The sequence below is a fragment of the Pempheris klunzingeri genome, chromosome 18, assembly GCF_042242105.1.
Source record: "Pempheris klunzingeri isolate RE-2024b chromosome 18, fPemKlu1.hap1, whole genome shotgun sequence".
NCBI lineage: Eukaryota > Metazoa > Chordata > Actinopteri > Acropomatiformes > Pempheridae > Pempheris > Pempheris klunzingeri.
Window position 1 is genome coordinate 13,665,332 of NC_092029.1, and position 13,304 is coordinate 13,678,635.

General features: G+C 42.1%; 1 protein-coding gene across 2 annotated transcripts in view; it reads right to left on the reverse strand.

The window, feature by feature from the left end:
- Positions 1–200: 200 nt before the first annotated feature.
- The window catches only part of LOC139217459 (glutamate receptor ionotropic, kainate 2-like), a 53,854-nt gene continuing 40,750 nt past the window's right edge, over positions 201–13,304 (reverse strand). For both annotated transcript variants that reach the window (XM_070848760.1, XM_070848759.1), the window contains exons 12-16: positions 10,195–10,313; positions 9,001–9,218; positions 7,864–8,089; positions 3,407–3,657; positions 201–365 (exon numbers count right to left, since the gene is read on the reverse strand). In XM_070848760.1, coding sequence (XP_070704861.1) covers positions 201–365; positions 3,407–3,657; positions 7,864–8,089; positions 9,001–9,218; positions 10,195–10,313 — 979 coding nt within the window. The remainder of the gene's footprint in view (positions 366–3,406; positions 3,658–7,863; positions 8,090–9,000; positions 9,219–10,194; positions 10,314–13,304) is intronic.

The following is a 13,304-nucleotide window of genomic DNA, read 5'->3' on the forward strand; positions in this document are numbered from 1 at the left end:
AAAAGTGAACGTCACAGTGAGGTGACACTGCTCAGGTATCTATATTTCCACAGGAAACATCTGTCTACATAAGCAAGTGGGTTCAAAAGAATCCTGTTTGGACTGCTAACCTCAGTCTGTGTTTAAGTCAGCATTAGTTTGACCCCCCGTCGCCCCTCCATGGTTTTTACTGAGGGCTGTGTTCGGGGTATGCTCAGCGTTCATGCCATGGTTTCCTTTCCTGGGAGTCTCCTGTCGTTGAACGTGTGCATGTTAATGACCTCCTCTGTCTTAACGATGACTGGCGGCTGAGGCTTCTGTTTGAGACGCCGTTGACACTTCAGAGACACGCGCAGCTCATCCATCATGGCGCTGCAGAATGATCGCTGCAGAAGGCAACAGGAAGGAGGGAAAAGTTAGAGCTGACGCCACGCTATTCAAAACAACACATCTCTGCTTTGCAAAACATAACCACCAGCCAGTATTGGCTCTGTAAAAGATAATGAATATTATTATTATTATTATCATATTCATTGCCGATATAGCATGCATTCATTGGTAACATTTGGACGGGGTTGTCCATTGTTAAGAAAAGTATGTGTTCTAATGGATCACACCAATAAAATACCAACAGTATGTGGACACCCAAACACTACAAATGTATGTTGCATGCTGCAGTCATACAGTTCTATCAAGTCAAGTGAAGTCAGTCTTATTTATGTAGTCCAAAATCACAAAGTACAAAGGGCTTTACAACGTAGAACATATAACACCCACTGTGCTTAGACCAACAGTTTGGATAAGGATTAACATTGCACTTTCATGATGCCGTGAGATACAGATGATCAAAAGGCTGGTAGGATGTTAAGGATGGGACTCCCTAGTAAGATTCGAGCTGTAAAAAAACACCAGATCCAATAACTTCCATTATGCAACTCAGCAGCATCTTTCATTAGATCCTCCCTGTCTGGTCTCTCAAACTCCGAACCCACAGTGTGTATGCAGCCTTTTTATTAAAAGAATACGAGCCTCAAACACCAATCTAAGATTATTTTCTTCAGTTTTATAGTTCGTCTACAGCTGCAGAATACAATTAACAACTGTTTTTACAGGCTGTGTCGCCATCCTCATGATGAGGTCACTGATTTTAATAAATCAATGAAGTGCCCCTATGTTGCCTCTACTGTAAATGTGATGGGCAGTCTGATAAAGCTACTGAGTAGCATCATCAACAATCTGAAAATAAGCTAAGAAAAGTGACATAAATAAAGTTGCACCTCTTAATTTGATTCCGAAACAATATTTTGGGAAAAACATGTATTCATTTGAAAGGTCTGATGTGTCCCAGATTTTTCTCTTTTCAGCTCCACTGTCACACAACGGTCTGAAGGCTGTTTCAGAGATTTCTGAACCCTGCCAAGAACTAAGAGAAACATTCAACTCTTGTAATGGCATGCAAGCAGACAATGTAAAGATATTGAATAAAGGACAAAGTATCCACGTCAGGAGATTAAATCCAAAAATATTGGTGCTACCTCCTTTTGAAACATCAATCGGCCCCTCGCAGAGTGACACGCGTTATGTAACGTCCGTAATGTGAGCCTCTGTTGTTGCATTATGTATGTGGTGTGAAATCCTATAAAATGTCAATACGATTGTGCGCCAACGTTGCAAATACGAATTCCTATACATTCACTTCTCTGATTATGCAAAATCTAATTCAAATTGTTGGAGGGCGTGGGAGGAGAGGAGATGTGAAAGGGGAGGGAGAGCAGTAAAGTATGAAGCTATTATTTTTCCGTTTGTGCATGAGCGTAGGTGTGTGAGATGGATATCTGTAGGTGGCTTATGCTCCAGGTACTTTTTTTGTCTGTATTTACATATATGTGTCTGGCATATGAATGAGATATTTTGTATACTTGGTAAGATGAGTGATTACTGGAACAGAGAGGGGCAGGGAGGGTGAGAGAGAAAAGGAAAGAGAAATGGTGGAAAACAATGGAGGGGGATATGGATTAGTGATGGAGAAAAGAAGGAGAATTAAGGGGGTAAAAAAGCTGGTGATGTAAGGGTGGAGGAGGTTGGCAAGGAAAGAAAATATAGAAGGAGAGGCTTGTTGTCAGCATGTAAATTACCAGCACCTTGGCAGCCTAGAGACAGTGGCATTTGCAAATTATCTGAATATTGTGACCCAGTCTTGCGGCTCTTGATTAATGATATCTAAGATGTGCTCTGAAACATATGCAGACTGTAAAAGAAAGCCAGAAACTAATTACTATTGCAATGGAGTAACACTCCGCTGCGCTGTGCTAATTCTGTAGATGTAAATAATTAAAGCATGCTATCAAACGGACTTTCACAATTATCTGGAAACATCATTGTACAAGTTAAAGTGCACCAAAATACATACTCCACGCTGTGTGATGAATCATGAGCACTCAGTACTAAAATAGAGCACAGATAGAACAGTCTGAAATATATTCAGTCTCTTGCTAGAAGGAATCATAACCAGAGGGGAGAGAGAGAGAAAAAAAAAAGCTGCAAACATGCTGCACTCTATGCATGGTGAACGTCTTCACTTTTCAGACTCTCAAGATTAAAGGATACGTTCACATTTTTTTTTTTCCCAAGTCTCTCTCAACACAATACTCACATGCCCATATGTGCACTGAAATTGTTTTTGGTCCCTGTAATCATTCCTCTCGTCCACACTGGTCGTGAGGAGAGCCCGGCGACATTTCAGATCAAGAGATGGGGGACAAAATCCACAGTCCTGCCTCCATGCAAAAATGCATTGTAGATTTCAGCCGAGGCTAATATGAGGCATTAGCAGCCTTAGTTAGACAAATCAGGTAGGTAAAATACGCACCAAAGATAGTCTTTTCAGTACAAAATGATGCCGCTTTTATATTATCCCCTCAGTGCAGCTCAGTAGGGAAACGCTGTTTGAGGGAACACACAACTGAACGTTGTACTAAAGAGACTAACTTTGTAAAATACCCACCTGATTTTGTTAGCTCAGACATTAGAAAGCTCATATTAGCTTCAGCTCAGGGCATCTCTTCATGGCCTACTGGCCTTAAGAAACAATTACAGAGACCAATGACTCACGTACAGATGGCAATGTGTTTAATACAGACATGGAAAAAAAAAGTGAAGTCATCCCCAAAAGGGAAGTAAAATACAGTATGTGTGATGTATTGCACTAGATTTGTTAGTTTGGTTTGATTAGTTAAATTTGGATTTCTCTACAATATACCTTAGAAATAAAACAAGAAACTGAGAGGGATGGTTGAGAGACGTCAAACCCATAATGAGGCCCAAGGAAAACGATGGAAGTCTAAATAGAAACATTTACTTTTTAGACCAAGAATACATAGAAAAAGCTTGAATTCTTAACATGCATCAGCAGCAAAGCCTCCAGTACCTTCTCCAGCTGGGCGTTCTGCTTAGACTTATAAAGGACCTCCCCGACGGCCACAAACACTGACAGCACCAGTCCTGCAGCCAGAACGATGAAGATCCCACCGATGTTCTGCACCCCCAGAGCGCTGGCCTCTTTGCTCTCCTCCTCGGGACAGCCGTTCCCTCTCCACCACTTCTCCTTCATCATGTGCAGCTTCCCCTCCTCCTGCAGCTGCAGAATGGCTATCGTGATCTTGTCTCTGTACGGAGAGCCTGCAAGGTGGGGAAAAACACAGTATGAGACCGGTGAACGTGGATAATAGCCAGATATGAAAAAGCCTCATTATGCGTCAGTCAGTCATTGTTGAGTAGGTATATATAGAACCAGTGGTGGGTGTCTGAAACACGCTCGGGCTCGCATGTGATCATATAACCTGTCGTGTTATTGTTGGCTGCTTAGAGGGAGTTTTTTTGTAAGTCCTTCTTCAAATCCCACTAATCCCTATATTCACAGAGTGATTTCAAAATTCTCACTCCTCTCTGCAGCATGTGAATTGTAATGCACGGGGAGTTGGCAACAAAGACTTGGCTTTGTGTTGCAGAGCTGCTGTTGATTCTGACGAATTAGCTGCTGTTTGCACACGCTTTCATATGCCATAAACGGTGCGTATAAAGAGGAGAAACAGAGAAGCCCAGTGGGGTGTGCATTACATGGGTGCATATGTGTTTGGGATTATATGTGTGTATCTGAGATAGTGTTGCTTTATCAGTGCGTTTTTTTTTTTTTTTTGTGCATTTTAATGTCACGATGAGTAAAAGAATCCAAATCCACAGACAGTGGGAAGGCGCCAGAATTAGCGACAAGGCATTAAGGCGCAGCGGGTGCTGGCGTGATCAAAGGAGGAGTAATCGTTGCAGAGTACCCGAGTGGGGCCGTGTTGCACTCCCATCCACAGCGTGTGTGTGTGTGCGTGTGTGTGTGTGTGCGGCTCATCGAGGCGCAAGCGCAGCGCGCACACTCTGTCCCAACCAGGCCAAGGAAGATTAACACTCACTGTGAGCGTTCATGTTTTAAAACTGTTTTAAAAGCTTGTTAGTGTATTTGTGTGATTACAGAACGCATCCACACCGAAGCCTCTTTGTGCGTTTCCATTTCAGGGATTTTTTGGCTTCTACGCTTACTCTGGGTGACTTAAAATAGATAAAACAGTAGCAAAAATGTAAATGAAAAATTTAAAATGCCGACTTAATAGAAATCGTTTCACAAACATTTGGGAACATTTTGTTTCTAAAAGTGCGGGGAACTAGACTCAGCATGGCCCCAGGTAGCAGGTAGCATCACTTTGTCTGTTGCTCTCACACAATTTTGCCTGTCAGCCCCTTCAGTTGATTCCCTCTCTGTCTCATCTATCATTTATCTGTTGCCATCCATCATCCTTTCATCTCCATGTCTCTATGTATTTAGACTGACAAAGGGGGCATTAATAGAAGAACTCAAAATTACACAAAATGCCACTGACTTCTGAACAGCAGAGCAGTGTTTGCTTCTTTGATCGTAAATTGTATTTTTGTTAGTGTACCTGTGGTGTACATGTGCTTTTTTCTTTGTAAAGAAAAAAAAAAAAAAGCACATACATGCATCAATTAATTCTGTGCATGCACAGTAGATATGCATTACTCTGAATACACAGTTGTGTGGGTGCATGTGAAAAGCATATGCTTACTTCATTTGAAGATGAGAGATCTATCAAGTATCCGAGTCCCCTGATTCCGGCTCCGCTCATATTTCAAATGATTAATGATGGCCTAACAAAGCAGGCCTTGGATAAATGCTAATAGGATGGGTCCTCTGAGAGGAGGATATGGAGAGCGGGGCCCGGGCGAATGGAAAAGCGCTGTGCTTGACACACTGTGCATACACAACTACCTGACAGATGTTCAACACCAGAGGACATCCATCACACCCACACTGTCTGGCCTCAAGTATTAATGTGATCACAGTTTGAGTCGATAGCTTTAGATGACGCATTTCCGTTTTGGGAACAGGACAAGTGAAAACTGAAAAGCACTAAAAGGTTAAGACTTGTTATACGGCTTGCCCTGGTTTATTGCTGTAACAGCCCTACGGGGAATGAGCTGCTAAACAGTGTTGAGCAGGACAAAAGGTATAGGCTAGAGGTTCACATGAAGACTGGGGCCCTCGTCAGAGGTGGAAGAAGCATTCAGAGCTTTTGCTTAAGTAGAGGACCAGTGTCACAGTGCCTAAAATAATTCATTACAGAAATCAGAAAAAAATCTGACAATAATGAGAAAAACCATCACATTTATCTGCAGCACGGTGGTTCTGTGGTTCTGGGTGCAAACCCTCTGGCCAGCAGGTTTGAACCCAGAACCTGTCTGTGTGGAGTTTTCTCCAAGTAGTCCAGCTTCCTCCCACTGTCCAAAGACATGCGGGTTAATGGTGACTCTAAACTGCCCATATGTGTGAGTGTGAGCGTGAATGGTTGTCTGTCTCTATGTGTTGGCCCTGTGATTGACTGGCGGCCAGTCCAGGGTGAACTGTCCCTCTCGCCCAATGTCAGCTGGGATTGGCTCCAGCCCCCCTGTGACCCTGGTGGATAAGCGGTACAGACAATGGATGGATGGATCACAATTACTTAGAGCCCAAAGTGACACCTTCACACTGCTTGTTTTTTCTAAACAAAAATGAAATTACTTGTGTTTAAAAATGCTTAGATAATCAAAATAGTTCCCAATTCATTTTATGTCATTTGACCAAACAATTAATTAAGTGTTTATTTCAGCTCTACTTATTTATACTATTGGGTACTACTGTTCTCTGGATCATCTGAGTACAGAGAACCATATTTCTCTCTCAGATGTGGTGGAGTATTTGTATAAAGAAGCACAGAATGAAATACTCTGATACAATGCGAGTGCCTCACATTTGTACTTAAGTACTTTTCTTAAGTAGATCAACTTGGTGACACTGCAAAGCCACTTTTTGAAAAATGAAATATTATAATTTTTCCAAGACAACTGCAAGCATAAAAAATGAGCTTACTTTGAATTAATGAAGCAATTAACTACCTCAAGACCTCTTCCATCACTGAAGAAACATTTCAGAGGATGTGATCGGCTTTATTTCTGAAATATTGAGCAATGAACATCCGGATTGGAGATTGAAATGAGTTAGAGGGCAGTAATAACTTTGAAAGCAGGCATTTTTAATCATTATTTTAATGCATTAAAATACTAAACCACTTATCGCTGAATTAAAGTGATTTGGGATATACTTTCAGTCATATATTTGATGCACTTTGTTACCACGTGAATGAAAAAGGACTCGTCCGCATTCTAGCTCTGTGTGTCCATCTCAAGGGCATCAGTGTAAGTACTTCTGCACAAATGGAGCCACAGTGGGACTATACATCACAGTGTCGCCTCATCTTTGTTACAGCCATGGCAATCATGGCATCCCTGCAGATCCATAACTGCTCCATACTCATCAGCAGTAGCCGGGTCCAGATGCGCATGGCCAGAATTAATCCTCCATATTTTGATGGCCTTCATATCACTGATGAAAGATGTGGCCATTACAGCTGGTTGCAGTGCTCTCCGTGGCCTCTTCACGACCACTCTAACCTCCGTGACACTGGGACTGTAACCACCACCAGCTTTCTGCCAGGGAGTGCCAGGGCTGCCAGCTGCATTAACCCTGACAAAGACTACTTTATATGCAACAAAACTGTTATCATAATACAGAAAATGGAAAATTTAAAATTTATATCATTTGCTAAAGTGCCAACTGAAAGGAAAACTGATGCTTTAAAATGCCAGAATACTAATTTTTGACAGCAGCTAGATCAAATAAGTGGCTGAAAAAAGCTGTTAGTGCTTGTTTTATACTCTTTGAAGTGCTCTGTTGTGGTTTAATGCTCAGACATAATTTAGACAGTGTCAAGTTAGTCACAGGGAATTGTATTAAATAGACTTTCTGTGATTGTTTCACTGTCTTGCACTCACAATCTCGCCTTATGTGACTCTGAAGCAGGCCAAAAACACACCATTAAAAGTATTTGCAAACGCTGTTTAACCCAGGTTTGCTTCTGTACTTGCTAAAGAAATTCTGTGAGAAAATCATTATGGTCAGAAAAAAAACCCCACCGTTAGTAAGGCCGAGCTCGACAGATGTCTGTTTCTTGAGCCCCGGGCACATTTTAACCTTATCCATAAATTCAACCTCTTCAGCCGTTTGCTTTTCATTAAGCTAAACCTTTTACACCTCGTGCTGTTGAACCATTATACTGGTGACCCCATCAATAAAGGTCAACCTTTCTGCGCTCACAGCTTATCCATCATCCACACTATATACCTTTATCTGTCACGTAGTATTGCAGTATCTCTCTCTGACCTAAAGCTTTTGAAATGTTTTCTTATAGCCCAGCAGGCAGCACAGAGAGGTTGGAGGTCATTTACCCATAGGTGTTCCCACTCCGTAGGCTTTGGAGTCTATGAGGCCTCCGATCTGTGTGAGGTTGCAGTTGCGTTGGGTAACAAACTCGATAGTGGTGGACTCCATGAGAAAGGCATAGTCCGAGGTCAAGACGCGCTGGATGCCCTCCTCCATGTTCTTGACCATCACAGATTGCCTCCTGCTGTTCATGAACTCCCACATCTTGTCATAGGTGGAGATTTTTGTTTTCTACAAGGTACCAGAGAAAAGAAGTGGAATAAGACATAAAGGTAGTGGTATTAGGAATAAATGTGGCGGTCTACTCTAGATTATTCTGCTATATACACTGATATTTGTATTAAAAAAATGTTAAGATTTTCAGGAAATCAAACCCATTTTTATATGATGGCATTTGTTTAAAAATAACTAATGTATTTATGTTATGTAAATACATCTCTTCTTGGAATAGTTTTCATTGTTAGTACCGGTGTCTGCCAATCCCAAAATGAATTTAAACCGCCTCCCTTTGCATAAGGAATTCACATAAACCAATGCCTGTGCAGAAATCCAGCATTTATGTTTGTAATTTACTCACATTGATAACAGCCTCACTGTTTGCTTTATAGTTCCTGCTGATGCAAACCCAACATTTCCTATTGCTGCTGCCTCACACTGAAAATGTTCAACTGGTGAAACATGGGGTGGCTTTGCAGTCACACGAAATGCAATATCTTTGTTACCAAGGTTGGTGTTAAGCATGATCGATCATCAAAAACGAACATACAAAATAGAACTTTTTTTTTTTTTTAGTCGCATTTTTTGACAGCAGATCAGTTTTAAATATTGCAGGGAGCAACGGAACAAGACAGAGCAGTGAGCTGTGAGCTGACAGGCTGCACACCTCAGACCACTTGGCAAGGTAACCAACTATTTTTCAATGGGACCTGCTACTGGTTAGAAAAATACTTGCACCATGTTCAGCACGTCCTTTTTAAATACGATTTTGTTTGGCAGCACAGTAAACAGATACTGTGTTCTATTAATGACAAAGTAACTGCTGCTACAAAGTGTTTGCTTAAGTATGTAAAACAGAAATCTTAAGGATTATGAAGTTAATGAGTGAGAAATCATAAAACCACTCTATAAGCAGACCGAGCTACCTTGAAGAATGTCATGGTGGCACCATCCTCCACCACCCCGTACAGGATTTTAGTTTGCTTCGCCAGGTCATCAGCAGAGTCTATGGGCGACTCCATCCTCTCCACGGTGAGGAAGGCTGCCAAATTGGCCGTATATGAGGAAATGATGATGAGGGTGAAGAACCACCAGATGCCTCCCACTATTCGAGTTGACAGGGCCTTGGGCATGAGCTCTGAGCCTGGTGTGAGGGAGGTGGCAGGAGTGTTTGTTACACTGCAAAATGTATTAATCTTTCAAGTTCTTATTATGATTCTGTATTCAATTGTTAAGTTTATTTCTAACGTGTAAAAATAAGATACGATTTAAAAACAGTCAAACTTGTTTTAACAACTGCCTTTAAGCTTTCAGCTCAGGCAGATGTGCCTCCTGCCTCGCGAAGAAATCACTGGAGAGCTCTTAAAACAAGACGACTGCTGGATTTCAAAGAAGTGAAATGATCTCGTCTCAGTCATAAGTGAGAGCTTTCAATAATGCAGGAGACTCAGAAAAAAGCTATTGAAAATGTCCCCTTAGAATGAGGTGTTTGCATAAATCAATCAAATCAATTCAAACACATTCAATACTGAATATTCAGAACAGTGTGGAGAAGTGACAGGCTGTTTGGGCCAGAGAGTCATGTACCCAAGGTAACCTCACGTCCTGACTCCACACCCCACTGATCTCTAGGTGCTGATGGGCCAAGGGCAAGAGGAGAGGACTCTGGGTATTATAGTTCTGTCATTATTATGATAAAGAGCATATTTATAGATTGTATATTATCTGAATAAATCCCAGTAGTTAGAGATAATGCTATTTAAGCTGCTGTTAAGAAATATAAAAACACTGAGATAGATTTCTAAAAATGGTCATTGCTGATTCAGGGTTTTAAAACAATGGCAATGTGATTTGCTTAAGTGGTATCACTAATGTACAAATCTATACCTTTCATGTACAGATAAAAGCTTTTTTTCCATGTTCCTATGAGCTGCGTTGATTAAATTAAAAAAACATTACATGCACATTTACTCTAAGTTCAGTCTTCCTAACAGGGGAACCCTCAGAGATCTCTCTCTGTTGCCGCTGGCTTGGATAAAACAACCCAACCCTCAGAGACAGTGGGATACAGAGAGCTCCAGCTCCACAGAGCAACAGTAGCCACAGGCTGAGGCAACTACCTTGCTGCATGAGAGCCCCAACTCCAAACCAGAAACTATTGAGCAGCGTAAAATTGTTTTCCACTACATCCGAGTCTGGGTTGCATGGATGCGGGTTGTACCACTCGTAAGGGCTAAACCTATAAAAGGAGAGAACACAGAGACAGATATGTCAGCACAAGGCAAAGAACAGCGTGTTCCCTGGTGCAGATTAAACGCCCATAAAACATACATTTTAAAACATTGTGAGCAGGAAGAAAAGGAAAGCGAATGTGTTGGAACCCAGTGTTGTGGCCTCAGGGTCAGAGCTTCTGCAGAGACCAAAGCAAATCATTCTGGCTTTCAGCGAGATCAACTTATTGGCATATTCAAATGCCATCAGTTTATTGTGAGAACAGATCAATAGGCTGGAATAACACTGTCACTAGTGATAATGTCCCAGAGCGCGATGATCTTTGGAGCTCATTTGGATTCACTGACTCAGGAGCCTTTATGTGATTCCCCCAGTAACTGCAATCACCGTTACTCTGCTGATGCCACATCCTCCTCACACCCCCAACACGGAGCTTGTGTTCTTCTTTCCTCTTCTGGTTTCCCAACAGCCATCTCTGTTCTTCCACTCCCTTGCTACTTTTCCTCTTTTCTTACACTCCCTTGACACCCTCATCTTCTTCCCCATTCCCCTCCCAACGACCTACACCTCCCTCCCCTCCCCTATGAACCTGCCCCTTTTACCCCGAGGCTCCGGCTGCCTTCCTTGGCTGATTGTCTGTGTCTTCAGGTCAGTTGTGGACATTTTTCATTTATTATCCTAAGCGAAAGTGGCATGGCATTAGCGCAGGGTGATTGGGTTAGCGTTAAGCATCAGGAACTGATTGAGTTTGTGCTGAAGTGGGTGATAGCGGGAACATTGCTTATGCAGAGTTGAGGGACCCATCAGGTAAGGAGCTTTTCCCCAACATGCCGCATGCTAATAAGCCTGTGGGTAAAGTCTTAAAGGTTCAGACTGCGTAGAAATGTGATTCCATTTGTCAGCTGTGCTTTTAGAGACACACAGGGACATTCATATATATATATATGTATCTATATATATATATATATATATATATATATATATATATATATATATATGTACAGAGCAGCGTTTTACATTAACAAACCAAATGTTATATAACTACTGTTTTACGTCAACACTATTCGCCAGAGAGACTGCAAGACTGCTGTAAATCTACATACCGATATGTCATTGGATCTTTGCTGTCGCAGCGGCCTAATTAACAGTCTTATTTCACAAGTGTCGTCAATGTGGCAACATTTTTGTCATATTGCTCTTCCTTCACAGCTATTTTCTATGCCGTCCCCCTTGAGAATCATCTACGTGGACATGTTTGCGATGACACACTATAATTCTTCCTGTCAACCCTATCAAGATGCCCGATTTGCTGGAATGTCAATGAGCTCAGTCTCCTTGAAACCACAGGCAACCCGGAGCGGCACAATGGTCTTGTGGAGTTGTGAGGAATGCTGTGTGCGCGCTTGCATGTGTCTGTATGGTTTTATGACCTCAAGCCTCTGGCGCATGAATGTTTGTGCAATTGCCTTTATAGTTGTGTGGGTGTGCATTTGTCTTTGGTAGCAACTGTGTATTTGCATTGCCCCAATCAATTCCATCTCAAAGTCAAATATTTTCTGTGATGGTATATTTAGGTTGTCAGATGTTACATATAATGTTGAGCTGCAGTGGGTGACGTCCGATATGTGCCGTAGGTGAGGTGGTGTAAATCTGTGTAAATCTATACAACATGCTCTTGATTGGATTGTGTTTGTTCCTCTCAGCGTCTACATGTGTCTTCTGTATGCACCAGGCCTGATAGCTCCTCTGTATGACCTTTGCCTGCAGCCGGCCCGTATTCCTGCGGGCCGTGTTCTGCACACCGATCACCAGGAAGAAGTGGATGTGGAACATGCGGACGTAAGGTCACCTCCTCACACTGAGCACGGGGGACATGTCGAACTGCCACAGAATTCTAAAAAGATTCTTCCTCTCTCTCCCTCTCACTCCGCCTCTCCTGTTCCTCTTCTCCTTCGCCCGTCCCTGGCCACAATAACACAACACGCTCCCTCCATTAACTGTCAGTTGGATTCAATTACTCTGGCTGGCATTATAGATCTGCTGCCTTTCTTCTCTCTGGCCAAGTGAAGAGGCCGTGTTGGGGAGGTGTTAAAATCATAGGCATCCTGGGCTCGGACCGCAAAACTGCATCAGCCTGTAATTACATGTAAACATGGTATGATGCAATTGAAATCATCCATTCTTCTCGGCAGGTGGACATTTTCTACACCGGAAAATGTTTTGCGATCTGCGAGAATACCATTTGTATTATTAATAAAGAGAGGAATCAATTCAACCACAAACAGAGCTGGAAGAAATCACTGAGTGAAATGCATTTCTCTGGAGCTTGAAATGAGATAGGTTATTTAGTCAGAAAAAAAGTGTGTGCGTGGGGGAAGTAGTTTAGAGACGTGAATCCCTGGTGAGATTGAGGTGTTTAGTGTTTTATTGTGCAAAACCAGGACTTCATAAGCTCCCTCCACTCACTCTATTTGCAGGGGATTAAAGAAAATAATATACTTCGCATTTGAGGGATTGACCAATCAATTGGTGGCCGCGCAATCAATACTACAATTATGAGAGAACCAGCTCAGCGAACTGTGGAAAAAAATCTGTACTTCAGGTTTAAACTTTGCTGAATATTTTTGGTCACATAGTGTGAGGACAAGCACTATTTATTGCCATGGTTTGCAAAAAAGGCACAATGCATGCATGCAGATAAGAGCATTACAATTTAATAAAAGTACCGAGGCCATTTCATTCCAACCAGAAGAATATCAATATAATTGCATGCTAATCACTTACCCTGACCAACCGTGGAAACAAAGGGCTATGGGTAAAATTTGCATATTCTGAACAAACTTAGGTGACAGTTGCTGCTTTTCTCTGGTGTGATCATTTTGCCGGTAACATTTGATGAAATGTGCATTAAACCCAAACCTCTCAGGACTAAAGGAGGAGAAGAGGATTCCTGGGGTTAACACACATCTGTCTACATTGGTCATGCATCGGGGGCTTT